This window comes from Delphinapterus leucas, chromosome 2, assembly GCF_059928025.1.
Source record: "Delphinapterus leucas isolate spDelLeu-1000000601 "Yukka" chromosome 2, BTC_Dleu_Yukka2, whole genome shotgun sequence".
NCBI classification, from domain to species: domain Eukaryota; kingdom Metazoa; phylum Chordata; class Mammalia; order Artiodactyla; family Monodontidae; genus Delphinapterus; species Delphinapterus leucas.
This window is the reverse complement of record NC_143130.1, coordinates 83,478,480-83,499,274: the sequence shown is the minus strand read 5'-3', so window position 1 is coordinate 83,499,274 and position 20,795 is coordinate 83,478,480. Positions and strand designations below refer to the sequence as shown.

At 36.0% G+C, this 20,795-nt stretch overlaps 1 protein-coding gene across 3 annotated transcripts in view; it reads right to left on the bottom strand.

The window, feature by feature from the left end:
- Positions 1 to 20,795, bottom strand: part of WDR72 (WD repeat domain 72) — a 193,887-nt gene that overhangs the window by 151,243 nt on the left and 21,849 nt on the right. For all 3 annotated transcript variants that reach the window (XM_089907181.1, XM_089907183.1, XM_089907182.1), the window contains exons 9-12: positions 18,632 to 18,773; positions 17,764 to 18,009; positions 15,288 to 15,508; positions 12,581 to 12,776 (exon numbers count right to left, since the gene is read on the bottom strand). In XM_089907181.1, coding sequence (XP_089763307.1) covers positions 12,581 to 12,776; positions 15,288 to 15,508; positions 17,764 to 18,009; positions 18,632 to 18,773 — 805 coding nt within the window. The remainder of the gene's footprint in view (positions 1 to 12,580; positions 12,777 to 15,287; positions 15,509 to 17,763; positions 18,010 to 18,631; positions 18,774 to 20,795) is intronic.

Genomic DNA, 20,795 nt, shown 5'->3' with positions numbered 1-20,795 from the left:
TTCATATGGTATTTCTGGTTAAATTCTGAGGAATTGCCAAACTGTTTCCTACAGTGGCTGCACCACTTCATATTCCCACTGGCAATCTATAAGGGTTCCTATGTCTCTGCATCCTTGGCAAATTTGTTATTTTCCATTTTTTTTATTATAAATGTGAATGTGATGTGGTATTTCATTGTGATTTTGATTTCCATTTCCCTGATGGCTAACATGTTGATAATCTTTTCATGTGCTTGTTGGCCGTTTGCATATCTTATTTGAAGGAGTATCTATTCAAGTCTTTGTCCTTTTAAAAATTGCCTTGTTTGTCTTTTTGCTGTGTTGTAAGGGTCCTTTATACGTTCTGGATATTAAACATTTATGAGATATATAATTTGCAAATAAGTTTTTCCATTCTGTAGGCTGTCTTTTCACATTCTTCATAATGTCCTTTGATGGGCAAAAGTTGTTAATTTTTATGGAGTTCCATTTATTTTTCTTTTGTTGCTCTGGTTTCTTTTTTATTAGCACAACCATGTGAGATATATATATATATATATATATATATATATATTTATTTATTTATTTATATGTATGTGGATAGATAGAAATAGATATATAGATATTTATGTATATAAATATATGTGTAATATACACACACATATATGTGGTTAATTAATAAAATAAAGCCAGCATTCTCACACATACTAACTTCTCACATCTCTTCTGCAGCATTGTATTAAGTATCATCACCATCACCATGAGGAAACTAAGGCTTTGATCAATTTAGTGATTTGCCAAAAAGTGCACAAATTAACAGTGGCACAATTTTCTGTAGCTAAATATTAGGCAGGAACATTAGTATGATACATTAGGAGTGAATAATGAGTCATATGGAGTGATTTATGCTTACAGAAGCTAAATATTTTTAAATTTTTTTCCCAGAAGAGGTTTTATGTCTTATCCAAACTTTTTCCAAATTCCTTTTTAGTAGCCATAGATTAAATTATTTTGCATTTTTATTGAAGTATAGTTGATGTACAATATTATATGTTACAGGTGTACAGTATAGTGACTCACAATTTTTAAAGGTTATACTTCATTTATAGTTATTATAAAATGTTGGCTATAGTCCCTGTGTTGAACAATACATTGTTTAGTTTATTTTACATATAATAGTTTTTACCTCATACTCCTCAACCCCTATGTTGCCCCTCTCCCCTTCTCTCTACCACTGGTAACCAGTTTTGTTTGTTATATCTGTGAGTCTGTTTCTTTATTGTTATATTCACTAGTTTGTTGTATTTTTTAGATTCAACATATAAGTGGTATCATACAATATTTCTCTTTCTCTAACTTATTTCACTTAGCATAATATCCTCTAAATCCATGTTTTTGCAAATGGCAAAATTTCATTCTTTTTTATAGCTGAGTAGTATTCTATTTTGTACATATTGATATATACCACATCTACTTTATCCATTCAACTGTTAATGGACACTTAGGTTGCATGGCAACTGTAAATAATGCTGCTATGAACTTCGGGGTGTATGTATCTTTTCGAATTAGTGTTTTTGTTTATTCAGATATATACCCAGGATTGGAATGGCTGGGTCACATAGTAGTTATATTTTTAGTCTTTTGAGAAACCTCCTCACTGTTTTCCACAGTGGCTGTACCAATTTACATTCCCACCAACAGTGGACGAGGGTTGCCTTTTCTCCACATACTCACCAACATTTGTTATTTGTGTTCTTTTTAATGATAGCCAATCTGACAGGCGATATCTCATTGTGGTTTTGATTTGCATTTTCCCTGATGAATAGCAATGTTGAGCATCTTTTCGTGTGCTTATTGGCCATCTGCACGTCCTCTTTGGAAAAATGTTTATTTTTTAATCAGGTGGTTTTTCTGATGTTGAGTTGTATGAGCTGTTTGTATATATTGGACATTAACCCCCTTTTCAGTCATAGCATTTGCAAATATTTTTTCCAATTCAGTAGGCTGTCTTTTTGTTTTGTTGATGGTTTCCTTTGCTGTAAAAGCTTTTAAGTTTAATTAGGTTCCATTTGTTTATTTTTGCTCTTATTTCCTTTGCTTTAGGAGACAGATCCAAAAACTATTGCTATGAATTATGTCAAAGAGAGTTCTGCCTATGTTTCCTTCTAGCATTTTATGGTTTCTGGTCTTACATTTAGGTCTTTAATCCATTTTGAGTTTACTTTTGTATATGATATTAGAGAATTTCCTAATTTCATTCTTTTAAATGTAGCTGTCCAGGTTCCCAGTGCCACTTATCGAAGAGACTCTTTTCTCCACTGTATATTCTTGCCTCCTCTGTCATAGATTAATTGACTATAAATGTGTGGGTTTATCTCTGGGCTTCCTATCCTGTTCCATTGATCTATATTTCCATTTTTCATGCCAATACCATACTGTTTTGATTACTGTAGCTTTGTAGTGTAGTCTGAAGTCAGGGCACATGATTCCTCCAGCTCTGTTCTTCTTTCTCAAGATTGTTTTGGCTACTTGGGATCTTTTGTGTTTCCATACAAATTTTAAGATTATTTGTTCTAGTTCTGTCCAAAATGCCATTGGTGTTTTGATAGGGATCGCATTGAATCTGTAGACTGTCTTGGGTAGTATGGCCATTTTTACAATATCAGTTCTTCCAATCCAAAAATAAGGTATATCTTCCCATTTGTTTGTGTCACCTTTAACTTCTTTCGTCAGTGTCATATCGTTTTCCAAGTACAGATCTTTTACCTCCCTAGGTAGGTTTATTCCTAGGTATCCTATTCTTTTTGATGTGATGGTAAGTGGGATTGTTTCCTTAATTTCTCTTTCTGGCATTTCATTGTTAGTGTATAGAATGCAACAGATTTCTGTACATTAATTTTGAATCCTGCAACTTTACTGAATTCATTGATGAGCTCTAGTAGTTTTCTGGTGGCATCTTTAGGATTTTATATGTATAGTATCATGTCACCTGCAAATAGTGACAGTTTTGCGTATTCCTTTCCAATTAGGATTCCTTTTATTTCTTTTTCTTCTCTGATTATTATGGTTAGGACTTCCAATACTATGTTGAATAAAAGTGGTGAGAGTGGACATCCTTGCCTTGTTCCTGATCTTAGAGGGAATGCTTTCAGCTTTTCACTGTTGAGTATGATGTTAGCTGTGAGTTTGTCATATACGGCCTTTATTATGTTGAGGTATGTTCCCTCTATGCCAACTTTCTGGAGAGTTTTTATTATAAATGGGTGTTGAATTTTGTCAAAAGCTTTTTCTCCCTCTATTGAGATGATCATATGGTTTTTAGTCTTCTATTTGTTAATGTGGTGTATCAAATTGACTGATTTGCAGATATTGAAAAATCCTTGCATCCCTGGGATAAATCCCACTTGATCATGGTGTATGATCCTTTGAATGTATTGTTGGATTTGCTTTGCTAACATTTTGTTCAGGATTTTTGCATGTATGTTCATCAGTAATATGTAATTTTCCTTTTTGAGATATCTTTGTCTGGTTTGGGTATCAGGGTGATGCTGGCCTCATAGAATGAGTTTGGGGGTGTTCCTTCCTCTGCAATTTTTTGGAATACTTTCAGAAGGATAGGTGTTAACACTTCTTTAAATGTTTGGTAGAATTCACCTATAAAGCTGGTCCTGGACTTTTGTTTGTTGGTATTTTTTTAATTACTGATTAAATTCCATTACTTGTAATTGGTCTGTTCAAATTTTCCATTTCTTCTTGGTTCAGTCCTGGGAGATTGTACCTTTCTAAGAATTTGTCCATTTCTTCTAGGTTGTCCATTTTATTGGCATACAGTTTTTCTTAGTAGTCTCTTATAATCTTTTGTATTTCTGTGGTGTTGGTTGTAACTTCTCCTTTTAATTTCTGATTTTATTGATTTTGGCCCTTTCCCTTTTTTCTTAATGATTCTTGCAAAAAGTTTATCAATTTTGTTTATCTTTTCAGAGAATCAGCTTTTAGCTTCATTTATCTTTTCTGGTTTTTTTTTAGTCTCTATTTTATTTATTTCTGCTCTGATCTCTATGATTTATTTCCTTCTACTAACTTTGAGTTTTGTTTGTTCTTTCTCTACTTCCTTTAGGTGTAAGTTTAAGTTGTTTATTTGAGATTTTTCTTGTTTCCTGAGGTAAGCTTGTATGGCTATACTACTACCTCTTACAACTGCTTTTGCTGCATCCTATAGCTTTTGGATCAATATGTTTTCATTTTCATTTGTCTCTAGGTACTTTTTACTTCCTCTCTGATTTCTTCAGTGATTCATTGGTTGTTTAGTAGCATATTGTTTACAAAAGTTAAATATTTTTTAAATTTTTAATTAAATTCAACAAATATTTGTTAATTTCTTCCCATGTGTTAGGTGTTATGCTAGCTTCTGGGAATAGAACAGTGAACATGACAGACACAGTTCTTGCCCTTATGGTGTTTTAGGCTACTGAAGTATGAAATTTTAAGTATGAAATTATAAGTACATTGTGCTATGGGAACTAGTAACAAAACTCTCCACTACACTAATTTGCCCTCATCCCTGCCTTCAGCTAAGAGCTTAGAATACTTGTCAGTACATTTGGGCACTTTAGCATAATTCATATACCACATTCTTATACGTTGCCCTATATTTTTTCAAATTGTTTCAAAGGGATAAACTTTCCATGATTTTATTGCAAGGCCATATGTGATAATTCTAGTATACCTCAGAGTGGTATGCCTTTCATCAGAATAAGAAGTAACTGTTGAGCTCAACTAGAGTGGGGACAGGAGGTAAAGAGGAGAAACAGTGAAATTTTCAGTATAAACTGGTATGGTAATATATGAAGGACTTATATAAGTAATAGTTAATGTTTATTCAGTGCTAATTGCCATTAAGAGATGGTGATTCTTTGAGGAGTTAAAAGTTGACTGGGGATAATAAAGATTGGAAAGAGTAGAACAAGATTCAAACCCAGCAGTACGAATCTCAGGGCTCATGGTCATAACCCCTCTGGATGCTAATTTCTACTCAAGACATTGAACTTTGACAATTGTGCAACTATTCAGTAGCTAAACTGCAGACAAAGCTCATATGCACAAGTGCGTACAATAAAAACTTGCATGCACGTGCACACAATACTGCGTGAATCAAAATCTCAAATTATAATGTAGCTGTGATAACTAGGACCAAGGACAAAAAAATAAAGATTCAAAAAATAGGCAGTAAAACTAAAAATACATGTTGAGCAATAACATCAGTAATTATTATAATAAAGAAGAAAAGGTGATATAGGAAAAAAGCCCACCCTGTGCTTTAATGCATCCTATTTTTGTTTTCTAAAAACAATCATCCCAAGAGAGTTCCATCTATAATCTACCACAACAAAATAACGTGACTTTGAGAAAATGACACACTGGAGAGACTACTGCCTGTCGGATGCTGCATACCCAAAACCTACCTTTAAAACGCATATAATGAAAGTCATACTTGGTTTGTGCTGACAAGGCAATCGACACAACATAACTTTACCCCTATATCTACAAAGGGGTGACCTTCCTTGATGAGAAAACCAAGCAAAACTGCCCCTCAGAATGGAATAGTTGGTAACTAGTGGAATTTTAAATTTTTATTTTATATACTATATACTATATACTAAATATACTATTGGGTTGGCCAAAACGTTCATTCAGGTTTTTCTGTTACACCTTATGGAAAAATCCGAACTAACTTTTTGGCCAACCCAACATATACTGCAAAAGAAGAAAACCAACTAAAATTTGTGGGCTGGAAAATTACTCCTCCAAGTAGTGACCTTCTGTGATATTTTGGCGTGGCAAAGTAGGAATTTAGACACATGATTCTATTCTGTTAGGGAAAATATGACTACATATATCTGGGAGACTGTGCCTTGCATATATCTATATAGACCTCACCCTAAACAATTAAAGGAAACTCAGATCTATAGTAGATTAAACACTGGATGTTTTCTAAAAATGTGGCCTATTAGCTATTAGTTGACAAACTTCATTTATCTCTCTTAATAGTTTTAGTTTTTAAATTTTCTTTTTTTCTTGTACTTTGAAACCACGGAAGAACAAATGCTTCATTTACATGGCATCATAGTAGATTGAATAATTTTATAGCTAACTGCTACTCATTTCACTAAGAAAAAGAAATTAAGAGAGAGGAAATTTAACACCTGTGGTGAAAATAACTCCAAAATGTATTATCTTCTTCCTTACTTCCTTCATTTCATATTCATAGGCTTTGTTCCAATGGTCTGTTTATAAGATGGTTGTTTTAAAACTCAGAATGTGTTTTCCCACAGAAACCATGTCATAACCAGAGGCTGGATCCTCAGGCCACACTGCAGCAGTAAAGCTTCCTGCTCAAGGTCACACAGCTCACATTACCTGAGCAGACACAAGAAGACATGAACAAAAATAGATTCACATGGACTCTCAGTTCTACCCACTCATTGGCCTTGAACTCCAGGCCCCAAGCCACTTCTGAGATTTTCTTAGGTCTAGAATCCACCTTGGATATAATGCCTTTAAATATTCTTCTTGAAGCTAGTGCTGGGAAAGAGAAAGCCCAGCTCCCCAGCAGGAGCCACAGGAAGGGGACTGGCAGCTGCCCATAACATATCTAAGAGCTTCCTGAACAAGGGAAACAATCTCAGCATTTATTTTTCTGGGTGACCGTCTTCCCCTGAGTACAGGAAAGACTGCCCTGAGCAGTGACACATAGTTTTGCCTATCCTCCCTTCCCGTCAGCTGTTGCTTCTGCTACCAGAGTGCCTGCCACTAACAGTCTCCCCACTTGCAATTTGCTGTTTCTAATCTGTCATCTGAGAAATCTGATGACTAGGGCTGTTAGAACTGCATGTAAATTGAGAGCCAGGTGCCAAGAGATAGCCAGAGACCCTCTCCTTCAAGGGAGCAGTGGCGGGGTGGGGGGGTTCCTGGTAGCCATTTCTTTTCTTCTCAGAGTTTTTCTTATGTAATTCCCTGCTTGACAGTCTCAAAAAGCTGACCTCCATCTGCAGAAGTTGCTCCTGTTGTACGGTACAGTGAAGAACACACCAGAACGAAAGAGAGACACACATTCCAGTGCTCAGCCTGGGGACCTTCGGATTCAAAAAATCTCTGTGCTCCATTTCCTCCTTTGCAAAATGGGTATAACCATAGAGAGTCAGTGAAGTATAATGAATTAAAATTACAAACTGCTTTAGAATGAGGTGTCAAAATAGTGATCTTTAAAAAGAATGACCATCAGGCTTCCCTGGTGGCGTAGCGGTTAAGAATCCACCTGCCAATGCAGGGGACACAGGTTCAATCCCTGGTCTGGGAAGATCCCACATGCCGCGGAGCAACTAAGCCCGTGCACCACAACTACTGAGCCTGTGCTCTAGAGCCCGCGAGCCACAACTACTGAGCCCACATGCCACAACTACTGAAGCCCACGTGCCTAGAGCCCGTGCTCCAAAACAAAGAGAAGCCACTGCAATGAGAAGCCCGCGCACCTCAATGAAGAGTAGCCCCCGCTTGCCACAACTAGAGAAAGCCCGCGTGCAGCAACGAAGACCCAACACAGCCAAAAATAAAATAAATAAATTAAAGAGAAAAAAAAAAACTACCATCATTCTTAGGGGTCTATAAACTACTGCTGCAAGGCAAATCCAGCCTGTTGTCTGCTTTTGTAAATAAAGTTTTATTGGAACAAAGCCTCACCCAGTCCTTTATGTATTGTCAATGGCTTCTGTGCTACATACAAGGGCAGAGTTCAGTAGCTGCAAAAGAGATCATATGGACCACAAAGCTGAAAATATTTACTCTCCAACCCTTTACAGAAAAAGTTTTTTTGACCTATCTTATCAATAAATGTTTTATTTTCAAGCAAATAAGCCTTCATTTTTCCCACAAAAAAATTCAGTTGTTTAATATAGCATATTTCACAACACAGGCCATAAGCTTAACAGAAGACCTTCAATAATAATATCATTTATATTTAATAACACACAAGAAATTCATTATACAAGTTTTCTGCTATGTAAATCCATTGCTGTGAACAGAAAAGTCCTCAGAATTAATTTAAATTCAATTCTCAAAAGAAAAATGAACTAAGAGCAGAGATTAATTTCTGGTATGCATTTTAGGGGAAAAAATCAGTATTACATTATCTCTATTGTGTCTCATAGCAATGAGGGTGACAAAACTGCCCAGAGTTGTCAGTGTCAAATACACTGTGGGAGCTCAAATATTAATCAAAATGACATCTCCAATTTTTTCCCTTCCTAATCAGGCCTAAACATCACGGGACATCTGCTAAATCAATAAGCAAAACTAGATGCCCTCATCACTCCCAACCTGGCAGCACTGCACTTTTAGCCAGAAGACAAGGGGCCCCACTGCTGCATAAATACTCCTCTGCTGTGATTGTTTGCTTCTCCCATGAGATGAGCATGCCCACCTATGATCCCAAACTTTACCCTGGTACATATCTGGCTATGCCACCTGTCACTGAAAAGATACACCTCAGACAATTTCAAGGTAAGATACGCATGGGGGTACGTGGCTCTAGAATATGCTTGTGCATTGTACCAAAGAGAATAAATAAATGAATAAATACATCTCATGAATAAAGTGAGAATAGGTTGTTGTAAAGTGTTTGTGATAAACTAAAGTCTCATATCCCATCTTCCACACCTGGAGGAAGGTGGCACAGGGACTGACCTATACCCCACCCCCCAACCTTCTGCCAAGGTGAGCTTTTGATACAGTTGAGAATTAATTACCTTTGGCTTTAATCCCCTTCCCCTGCCTTTTATTTCTAGGTCTCTTGCCCCCAAATCCTTATCCCGCTGACACCTCCTATTTCTCTCTCTAGGAGCTCTGGAGTTGCTCTAGTGCTGAAAGATCTGATAAATGCCTGAGTGTCAATTTATTCTCCTCCATGTATTTAGAGGAGGCAGAGGGCTGGAAAAATGGAGCAGAGAATAGGTCTGTTCACACATGGAACCAAGTTTGAACCTTTTAGCAAAGCTAAAAGGAAAAAAAGAAGAAAAATTGGCTGGCGTAGAAAATACACAGACTTCTACACAAGGAAGTGAGATATGCGCCTGTGAATTCCAGAAACCCTAAGGGAGACTTGGAAGAGAAAGCTAAGGGTCTATCTACAGTTGGGCAGCCACGTTCTAAGAGCCACTGCAACCGGCCAACGGTAAGATGAACTCATTTGTACTCAGTCTACTGAAGTCCAAGAAAACTTGGGTTGGTTCATTTATTCATGTGCCAGGCATGTCAGTGAACGAGCATATTCTATACCCTCATAGACCTCTTTTCAGCCTAATTGTTTTGGTCTTAGCCGGCATTTTTTCTCCTCACTTTATGAAACTATAAATGGAAAGTCTTCCTGATCCTGGATTTTCCCACCTTTACAGAAAAAGGATAAAAAAGATATCAAGTACAGCAAACATAATGGAAGTATCTTAGCCAGATGAAATACAGCTTGAGAAAGAAAAAGTAGTTCATTAAATTTTAAACAAAATTGGAATTGCTGAGGTTAAAGGCAATTCAAAACAAAGCCAATACCAGACACAGACTAAAAGGAACAACATAGACTTACTCAAAAGGAATGAGTGTGGTAAGGAGTTCAGTTGTCAGCCATCTCCAGAGTGTCATGGGGCTCAAATGAGATTATCGAGGGGAGGATGCTTTGAAAAAGTGAAGAGGCACATCACGAATGTGAAGGCAATGATACAATTATTGGTAACATTTTCACCAATAATAAGCTTAAGTTGAGTTATGGTTGTTTATAACCTATTACTGTAGATCACCAAGAGATAAACAGCCTCATAGCTTCATTTGGAATAAATATCCTATAAGTTAACTGGGCACTAAACATGTGCATATCATTTTATATGGCCATTTTAAAACAAGCTTTTTTTTTTATAGGAAACAATATATATAACCAACTATAGGAGATTCCTGAGTTTAAGTATGGTGTGTCCATAATGGCCAATATGGCAATTATTGTCCATTTGACAACCCACTCCATCCTTCCAATACCCTTCTGTGTCCTGTTCTATGCCCCTGGCTCATGCCTAGAACTGAATATCCTTCTGACTTCCAGTTGGATTAAACTAATGAAGATGGTGACTGCAGAAGGAGAGAGAAGAGAATTTCTTCCAACTCTCTCTTTGTATCAGTACTGCATTTCTGGTGGGAGCTGTTTCTCTTCCATGATCCCAGGGAGTATCCACTCCTCTTTGGCTTCAGCTTAACTGGGTTCCAGTACCACTATTTTCTTGTCTTTCACTTCAGCCCTAGAGGTGGTAAGAGCTTCCTGATACTGCTACTGTCTGGGTGATGGCCTCACTATCCACTCCTTGTCTGTTCCTTAATCCCTATCCACATCCCTATAAAGAGTCCTTTCCTTAAAGTCTCTTCACTTAACCCAGCTGGGTTGACTTCAATTTCTGGCCAGGACTGTGACTGAAATATAATATAGACATCTATTTATCGACATAGAAAGATGTCTGACAGAAAGTAGATCAAAATATAAATAGCAGCTATCTTTAGGCAGTGGGATAGGATTATTTGGATTTTTTTATGTTTCTCTGTATTTTTCAACTGTTCTACATTTGGTTATATATCTTGGGAGCATAAAAAGAAATAATACAATTAAAATACGACGTGGGAATAACATGGTTTCAAGAAGTACTAGTGGTTTGGCTTCCCTTCTTTACCGCCTGCCCCATCAGGAACAGATAAATTAAAAGTTGCATAGCCTGAAAGGTGTCCTGGTGGGGCAATGGAACCATAAACACTTATGAGTGCCCAGATTTTTTTTATTCTTGCTAGACTCCATTTTCTAGGAAAAAATATGTTTGATTAGCAAGTATTTACAATTTCACAATTAAAGACAATGCAGTTGCGCTATATTTAAAATGGATAACCAACAGGGATATACTGTGTAGCACAGGGAACTCTGCTCAGTATTCTGTAACAATCTAATTGGGAAAAGAGTTTGAAAAAGAATAGATACATGTATATGTATAACTGAATCACTCTGTTGTACACCTGAAACTAACACAATGTTGTTAATCAACTATATGCCAATATAAAATAAAAAGTTAAAATAAATAAATAAATACATACATGCTATCATAACCATTAAAAAATGCAGTTGCCCACATTTATAAGTGTATGTGTTTTACAGATTCATATTTCACTAGCACAAATCAAGATTTTGCTGCATTTTTAAATAATATTAATAATAGTTGACTCTTACTAAAGACTTGGCATCTACAGGCTCTGTTTACAAGAATTGTAGGTATTTGTTAATTTAATCCTAATAGGAAGACAAGTATTATTATTCCTATTTCATAGGTGAGCAAATTGACAAGCAGTGAAGCCAAGTTATTTGTCCAAGATCATACAGTTTTTGCTTGCAGGTCCTGGAGGCAAGTCCAGGCATTAGAACCTGTTTGATCCATTATACTCAATCATCACTCAGGTTGATAGATTACCTAAGAATTCTAAACTCTCTTAATCTTGTGAATATGTGCAAAGAACAACGGGGAGGGGGGCCTCATATTGGTTCACCACTTACTAGTGTGTAACCTAGCACACTTACAGATCAGAGCAACAAATTCCTCATCCATGCAATGGGGTATAATACCGCTTCTACCTACCCTAGAAGTTGTGATAATCTAATGGGAAATAAGCATGAGGCCCATCAAAGCTGTAAAGCAAAGCACAAATGTAAGGTGGTATTATCTTGCATCCCCCGTGTACCATCGTCATTAATACATGAAAGTCAAATGTAAAGAAAATAGCAATTATTTTGGTGAAGTATGGCTCTAAACTATTATAAGCTATCCAGTCTGTTCACAACACCCAGCATAAAGCCACCACTGATTAATCAATACAAATCATGCAATGGTTTCAGTAAAATGTACTCTCCAGGGCACTCCCTTGACTCACATTCATTCATTACCTCGCTTTATTTGATTTGTTCCCAGCATTGGCCTGAAATGTGTTACTCTCAATCTTAAGTTATATAGTAAAACTTTTTGAAAAACTTAAAAGTTCAAACTATACATTCTCTATGCTCTGACATCAAAAGTTCAATGGAACCACTCAGTTTTCAGTTCCCCTGACTCAACATTTTGGAGTTTTGTAATTAATTATATTCCATTATTACTGATCAGCAATTAGCTCAAAATGTTGCTGAGATGGTGAGTATGCTGAAGAAAGCAGAATTCAATGACTGAGACTAGTAGTAGGACACTAAATTTCTCTCTTGTTAATAATTAAAGTAGATAACTTACGTTTTTATTTATAGCTTCCAGAAATATCCAGCTCATTCCTGCGCACTGCTCTGTCAGGTAATCATCAGTGGGTTAGGATCTGACTTGGGCCGTTGTGTTTATTTTCCATACATACCTTCAAACGAAGCCATTAAATGCAGCCCAACCAAAGGTAAAAGCAAGTGAGGGCATCACCGTGTCTTTTCTGGAACTCTCCACCCAGCCAAATGCTTTGATGCATAAAGATATAAAGGATGAAAAGGGGTAAAATTTCAATTTACCTGTCTCAATTTCCCAGATGTATACAGAGTCATCTGCACATCCAACAATTAGAAAGTTCTCGACGGGATGCCATTTTATCATCTTCACAGGGAAAAGGTGCTTTCGGGCGCTCAGGAGGCACCTCCTCCCCTCAAGGTGAAGGAGAGCCACGGAATGGTCACTGCACACACAGCAAATTACCTGATGACTTCGTAGCTATGAAAAAAAAATGGCATTCTTTGTAAGCTAATAGTCAAATGCTTTCTTTAAAATTAAATCAGATTTTCCCCCCTAGTAACATAAGTTTTTGTTAAAATCCCATTCACAAAATGACAGTTCTGCTTTCTGTGGCACCTCTCCACATAACACTGCACAGGGGAGCTTTACAAACCAAGCAGATTTTAAATTCAAAGACCTATTAGGAAGGTCAAAAGACACAAGTAAAGAGGAGAATTCCAGGCCAGATCTACTTATAAGATAAATGAAGGACTTGATCATCACTCAGCAGATTCAGGCAGCGAGGCAGACATCGGAAATAATGCAGAATAAAATAAACCCCAGAACTAATTTGTTGCCACAAAAAGAAGCTATTTGTAGACACAAGCTTAGGCCCAAGGGTATCATGAGCTGATATCTTCCACTTAGAGCCTCAAAATGTGATTTGGTGCTGTTCCCAGAACTATACAGATTCTAGTCCAAACAGGAAACTCAGTGTAGACACAATCTAAAAGAGGTAAGCATTAGATAGTTCCAACTGAATGTACAGCTTCAAAGACACAGGGACCAAAAATAGTCTCACAGGACAAAGATTCTTAAGATACTTTCAAGAATGTCAGCATGTGGTTACCTTCAGCATAGTTTAGGACAAAGACTATTCTTGCTGGGTGCTGCTGAGGCTCATCTAGGAGAGGTTTACAGGGCAGCTTTGTGCCTCACCACGAGGTCCATGCACTGATCAGCCCATCAATGGGTATGGCTGGGGTGTGGTGAGAAGGGGCAGTGGGTAGTTCCTCTGCTATTTTTTTCTTTTCTAACCATCTTGCTATGTCGATGCTCCTACTTTGACTAAGGCACCTGGCCAGACTTTCGTCTGCTATGTTAAAAGCATCAGCTAGGGTTCCTGAAGAATCTCCCAGTGCCCATCACTGACCTCTCTCTGTGGGGCATTGGAGAACTTGTTATTTTTCCTAATACTTGTAAAGGAGACTACAGATATTCTGAGGGGGGGAGGGGGGATCACAAAATGGCAGATGTGATATATGGGGAGCCTGGACTTGTAGAATGGGGCACAGAGGGCATTGCCGCCCAACTATTACCTCTTGGAGAACCTTGCTGACCCCCAGTCTCTAGAATAGACAGCCCAGTGTACTTCAGGAAACTCACACACACCTACAACACAAGAGAACACACATAACACGTGAACACAGATCCTATGGCCAGGAGTAGACGTATACTAGAGACCCACACTAGGCCAATCAGATTCTCTTTTCTAGGCGTTTGAAATTGTAAAGCTAAAAGAAATCACAGGAAGAGGCAAGAGAATGGAGCAATCACAGAAAAGCAGACCATTTTGGAGCAGTGGATTCAAAGAGTAGCCTTGGTTTCTGAATTTAAGTTCCACTGTAGGTCCTTGCTCTAGTGCTTTGTCTTGGATGCCTAGGGATTGCCCCTTGTGCCCTTTCAATAAACTCCCTTTTTATTTGACTTTGAATGTGTCCTGATCCTTGGAGTTAAATCATCTATGACTGAGGCAGAAGTAAAAGGGGTCAGGAGTGGAACTGACTTGGACTACGGTCCTGGGGCTGAGAGAAAAAAATTTTTTTTTGAAAAAGGGAGAACTTCAGGAATAAAAGATATATCAAGGTATCCCAAATCACCACATAGGTTTTTTTTTTTTTGGGGGGGGGGAGGGGTCACTTAACTTTGTTTTACTGTTTTGGTTAATCATTTCTGTTCCTGAAATACTGCTTTCATTTTTTCTTACTACAAAAATACAGTGCAAGTTTTCTCTGACTTTACTTTGGAACTGATTTTTCATAACATTACTATGGAGAAATAATGTTTACAAGTCAATCAACTAGCTTATAAACTCAGAAAACTCAAAACTTGGCTGTCCATATTTTATCAAAGATATCAGCTTTATGAAAGCTGAATTTAAGCTGACACTGCATGAGAAAATTATATCTCAAAGTATTTCCTTTGCTCAGCACAAGGTAGATGCTCGTAAATTTGTTAAAGCTCGTCATTTGTTAAATAGATGAAAGAGTAAACAAAAATCTATTTAAGAAAAAGAAAGTGTAACTATCATTATTATTATTAAATTGTTGAAGGCAAAAGTTAATTTTAATTTACAGTTCCTACATATTTATTTTTCCATTGAGTGTCCATTACTTTTATTTAAAAAGAAAATTCCATTAAAAATTAAGATGTAGAACTAGGAAAAAAAAAGAACAAACGTATAAGTACTTAAAGAGAATTAACTGACTTTTGTAAAGCCAAGAATTGATGAGACCTTTGCTTTAGAACCAAATTATCTGTATAAGCTGTAAAAATAATAAAATGCATAAAATATAAGAAAGGAATTCATAAAAATCATCCAGTTATATTATGGTTTTTTCTTTTCTGTGGAAATATGGGTTATTCTTCCTTACATTTTTTAAACATTCTGAAATGTTATATGTATAACTTAAATTTATGTGTTATGTTTCACTCTTTATCTTAACTTACTTTGAAATTCTCTGGTGACATCAAAAGACTCGTTACTAAACCAGCTTGCAAAAAGAATTTATGCAAAATTTCTTCAGTAAAGATATCCCACAAGATGACCCATGAGTCCTGGTCCCCAGACACCAGCCAACTTTGGTCTAATTTTGAAGAGAGACCATGTGGATAAAGCAAGGAAGTAACACTGTGGTGATGGCCTTTGAGAACTTTCTGAGGAAGGGAATCTGGAAAACAACCGAACACCAAATAATAAAAAAGAGTTATTTTTGTTCAAGAAATAGTCCAGAGATATTCTTTTATAAATTTTTAATGTAAGGAAACTACATATAATTAAAGGTAGGCAGTTGACTAAGAAAATTAATGAACAACCCTTGGATTCTCTCAAAAGGCAAGTGCCTCATTATAAGCCAGGTCGTGCTTTTGATGGAGCACTAAATCTGGTTGTTCAAAGTCTATTAATTCTTTAAGGATGTTAGCAAGTTACCAATTCCAGTGCCATGAAATAGCAAACTCTGTTCTAAAACAGTGAACAATTTATACATTTTGTCTCTACAAAAATAATCTCAGAACACTACTGCTGTCCTTTAAAACAGCATGACCAAGTCTAGTATAAAAGAAAAGCAAAGTTTCATGGAATATTTTTGCTTTAAAAGATATTACAGATTACCTAGTTCCACCATTTTGTTTTACAGATAAAAGTATCTGAGGCTCAGAGAGGTTAAGTGGCTTGAATCCAGGTGTGAAGAAACACAGCATAATATTTAAGAGCACAGCTTTGCTGTTAAACAAATCTGGCTTTGTTTTTCTCGGTCTATCACTTACTAGATGTGTCACTGTGGACAACTTGCCTTTTCCCTCTAAGCCACAGGTACTGCATCTGAAAAAGTGGGATAATAACAGCACTTACTTCACACAAGACTACTGTGTGGAATAAATAAAATAATGTCCATAATTTCTTAGCACTGGCACTTGGTAGGAACCTAGGTGTTTCATACCATAGCTGTATTAGAACACAGGCTTACTGACACCCAGTTTCCACACTGCTTCTTCCTTCACTATTAGCTAAACCTAAAAAAACTGGAGAGGACCACAGACCACAAACTCTCTTTATTCACATTGAAAATGAGTCCCAAAGAATCATTATTACTTCTATTCCGTCAGGTACCTTCTCGCTTTATATCCACTAGCAAACCAAGATGAATATTAATTCAGATGCTAAAGATCAAATGTAGGTTTCTGCTTGTTTTCAGGATAAGATAAATCAGCCTAGATAAAATATGCTAAGGTCTTAAGCTTTTTTACTAACTTTTAACAGCAGCCATTGAGATGTAAAGTGATGTATTACCTCTCCTTGCTTTATTGCTACTCACTCCTCTATTTCAGTCAATCACTGAATCACTGAAAAGTTACAACATTTAGTAAGTAGCCAAAGTAAGCTGAGAACAGCAATAGGCAATGTAACAAGTTTCGGTTTTGTTTTTTTTTTTTAATTGATATTTGGTCTGTCAGGACCTTGTAGTCTAGTAGGGTCCATACAATGAAAAGTGGTATACAAATTTACCTACACAGCCCCAAATCTCAATCACCTCCTATATTTCTTTCCTTTACATAAGACAACTTATTGCATAATGGTCTTTATTTAAGAGGTTTTCACTGTTGCAGTGCACAAAGATATATAAGAACACATTTACATTTCATTACCAAAAAAATTAAAACAGGAAGATACCACTTTCTCCTGATTGGCAAATATTAAAAAATTGAATAGCACAGTAAGTTGGCTAAGGCTTGGGGGAAAAGGCACTCTCATACATCTGTGTTAGTGGACACACATGTATATTGATGTACTTTGGAGAACATTTTAAGATATATTTTCAAAATTAAAAATACACATAAAGGTTGATCTAGTAATTCTACTCCTGGAAATTAATACTATACATATACCTACATATATGTGCGAAAATAGTTAATTCTGCATTGTCTATAGTAGCCAAAGACAAGAAAAAACTTGAACACCCATCATAGGAGATTTTTTAAATTAGAATTCAATCATTATTAATCATTTAAAATTAAGTCATAAAGAATGTGCTCCAAAATATTTTATTAAGGACATTTTAGTAAAGTGTGTAGAATGTGGTTCTATTTTTATAATATAATTAAAAGAATGTATACTGCTCTTTTGTTATATGCTTATATATGCATAGGAAATTTCAAAAAGTGTATAAAGAAACTTATTAGCACTTGCCTTTGGTGATCTTCCTGGAAGATCAAAGAAGGAGAGAAATGTATTTCTCATTGTATAACCTTCTGTTTGACTTTTTAAAAAAACCTATATGTGCGTTTTACTTTAACATTAAAACATGCACAAATTTATAAGCAAATGCCTGTAATTTTCTTAAGCTTCAGCAATCTTCTTAGTATAGCTTATTAAAGTTGAAGCTTAGGTAAATTAAATAAATAGGGTCAAATAAAATTCAATGACCTTTTAGTAAAGAACCGCCTTCTAGAAGTCCTGCTTTGGCAGCATTCAAAGCCTGTGTAATGAAAATTGTCCCATCTTCACAGCCACATATTAGTTTATCAAGACTTGGAACATACTCTGATGAAGTGACAACCGCAATTCCATTCTCATCTCTAAACCCAGAGAAGTAGTCAATAATACTTTGTGACATGGTATGATGCTTATCAAAATTATCTTGAAGGGTCCAGGTGGTAGTTATTGGTATCTCTAAAAGGAAAACACATAAGGGAAAATTTGGTTTATAAATTCATCATAGATATAGAAAATATTATCAAGGCACCATACTTTGGGGAACATAGAGACTCTTTTGCCATCCTAACAGTACGTTATAGGCAGAAAAGTTCTGCCATCCATTGCTTTCACTCCAAATGCTATTTTATTGATTCTTTCTCCCTCAAGGAGCCTCGGAAGAATAGATGTGTATTAGTGCATTCATTTTAGACTTAAATCAACTGAAAAGAACGGAGAAACTCTTTTGAATAGAGAAATTGGTTGAAAAGGGGTACAGGATATGGACATGACAAATTCAAAAATATGAATATGGTCTATCAGTCTATCCTATATTCATATTGTCAAGATTCATTTCAAGTCAATAAAACATCATTCATGCTAAGTTGATGTTAATTTGAATTACACTTGTTGCATTGTTGTATAAGATCTATAAGCATCATGTTTATACTACTTTTATGTTAGCATCTAATGCATAGTGGTACATGAGAACTTTTTCTTGTTTGTTGACTCATATTACTCAACTTAAAAAAAAAAAACACTGAGTTAATTATAAAGTAGTTCTCAGAAGACATGTGATTAGAAATAGAAATTGTCTTACCTTTAGGAGAACCATCAAACTTGGATACAGGAACATCAGGGATGTGCCACAAAGTAATTCTTCCTGAGACTTCTCCAGAGAAAAGTACCTTATAAAAAGGCTCTTTCCTTTCATTCATGTAGCCCATAACAAAGGGAAGGCTCTGGTCCAAATAAAAAAGTTAGCATTTATGTAGAAAAAATATCTTTAGAAAAATCTATATAATGGCAGCCACTGTTTTTAAATGAAGGAACAAGACTTCATAGATGAACTAAATTATTTCCATTTATTTCCCACTGTTTAAAAAATTTCAAGTAAATTAAGTGAAATAGTCCTCTTACTCAAAACAAAAAAGTTTTTATGAAATAAGAAGCAAAGTCATCAGCTAGATCAGAGAGTTAATAAGAATAGTTAACATTTATTGAACACGTTCAGTGTATGTATTACGTATACTGTTAGGGTCTTTGCATGTATTCAGTTAAGTAGTCCTCACAATAATCCTGTGAAGTTGGTACTATCATTGTCTTCATTTTACAGATGAATAATCTGAGAGGGAAGAGGTTAATTTATAAGGTGATATAGATGGCAGTGGGCTTTTGAGCCCAGTAATTCTGACTCAAGAGCCCACGTCCTGATGACAGTGCTGTACTGTCCACTGAGGAGGTCTGATTTCTTTATGATCCCTTCAGTTCCAATTGTCAGTTAAAATAGCAACAAATAATATTTGTGTGGTAATTTTGTGGTATTATTATGCTTTCTACTTTCTTTTGACCATTTTTCAGATTTAACATACTTGATTTCAAACTTCCCAAATGGCCACAAAGAAAAATGAATTCATAACTTATATACATAGATAGATAGATAGGTAGATAGATAGATACTAGTAAAAATAAATGTATAAGTTATAATTAACATAAATATATTTATATATATAAATATATAGTTTTGTTGTGGCACGGTATGAATATTGGGTACCGGAGCTCTTAAAGATACACTTTCACTAGTGAATGGGTTCAGAATCTCCCTAGTACCTCAGTGCAGTGTAGAGGTTCTTTGGGCAGACCTGTATATAGAGATTACACACAAGGGATCAAAATGATTAAGTGATTAGAAAAACAAAAACAAAACCCTCTTTTGATGTACAAATAAAAGGCACCCTGAAAAGAAAGCCAACTGCTGGTGCTAGAATTAAAGAAGCCTAAGAAAGTGATAGTTTCTAGTCAGAAAACACATGTTTGAAGGTCCAGACTTAGTTATTTTAGTGGAAAAATTCTATAATGTATCTCTAGAGAATATTAAGGGCCCAAATATTGCTACATTTAATCCTTACAACAAAGCTACATAGTAAATAAACATTATTATTATTTCTGTTATAGAGATAAGGAAACTGAGACGAGAGGAGAATAAGAAACTAATTCAAGACCAAGATCTGTAATCCTCTATAGTCCCAAGAAATGAGAGCATTGAAGAAAAACAGTTCCAGTGAAGTGAGTCCTCTGAATAATTTTTTTTTAAAGATTCAGAAGGCACTTTGGGGTCTTATACTTCTCAAGGCCACCATTTTTGTAGGTGTTAGAAATGGTACAATAAAACTTGGTTAGATTGGCTTCTCAAACTCTCTCAACCTTTGGGAACCTTAAAATTGAGTAGTCCAGCTCTCTCATGATTTTGATATGAGGATGACGCTCCAGAGAGGCTGGGTGGTTACTGAAGTTGGTCGCAGCACATCTCCTCCCTCCCAGCAAAATGTGCTGCCCCTACAGCCCATGCTCCCCATACGCTGTTACTCCCTCTACGCTCACTTTTGTACTACCATTCCTCACTTGCTCACACCCACTCCTTGACACCTCAGTCCTCCTCCTTTCCAGTAGTTTCCTCTCTAGTTCACATGAAAACTCCCTCAAAGCCCCTTATCATGTGATTCTGATTTTTCGTCACAGTACCCAGTACCCATCACAAGAAGTACCCATCCTCTAAGAGGTATTAAAATAGTCATTAACAGTGAATTAAGTTTCATTAGGTCCCATTTGTTTACTTTTTTTAAATTTCCATTTCTCTAGGGGATGGGTCAAAAAGGATCTTGCCGTGATTTATGTAAAAGAGTGTTCTGCCTATGTTTTCCTCTGAGAGTTTTATAGTGTCTGGTCTTACATTTAAGTCTTTAATCCGTTTTAGGTTTATTTTT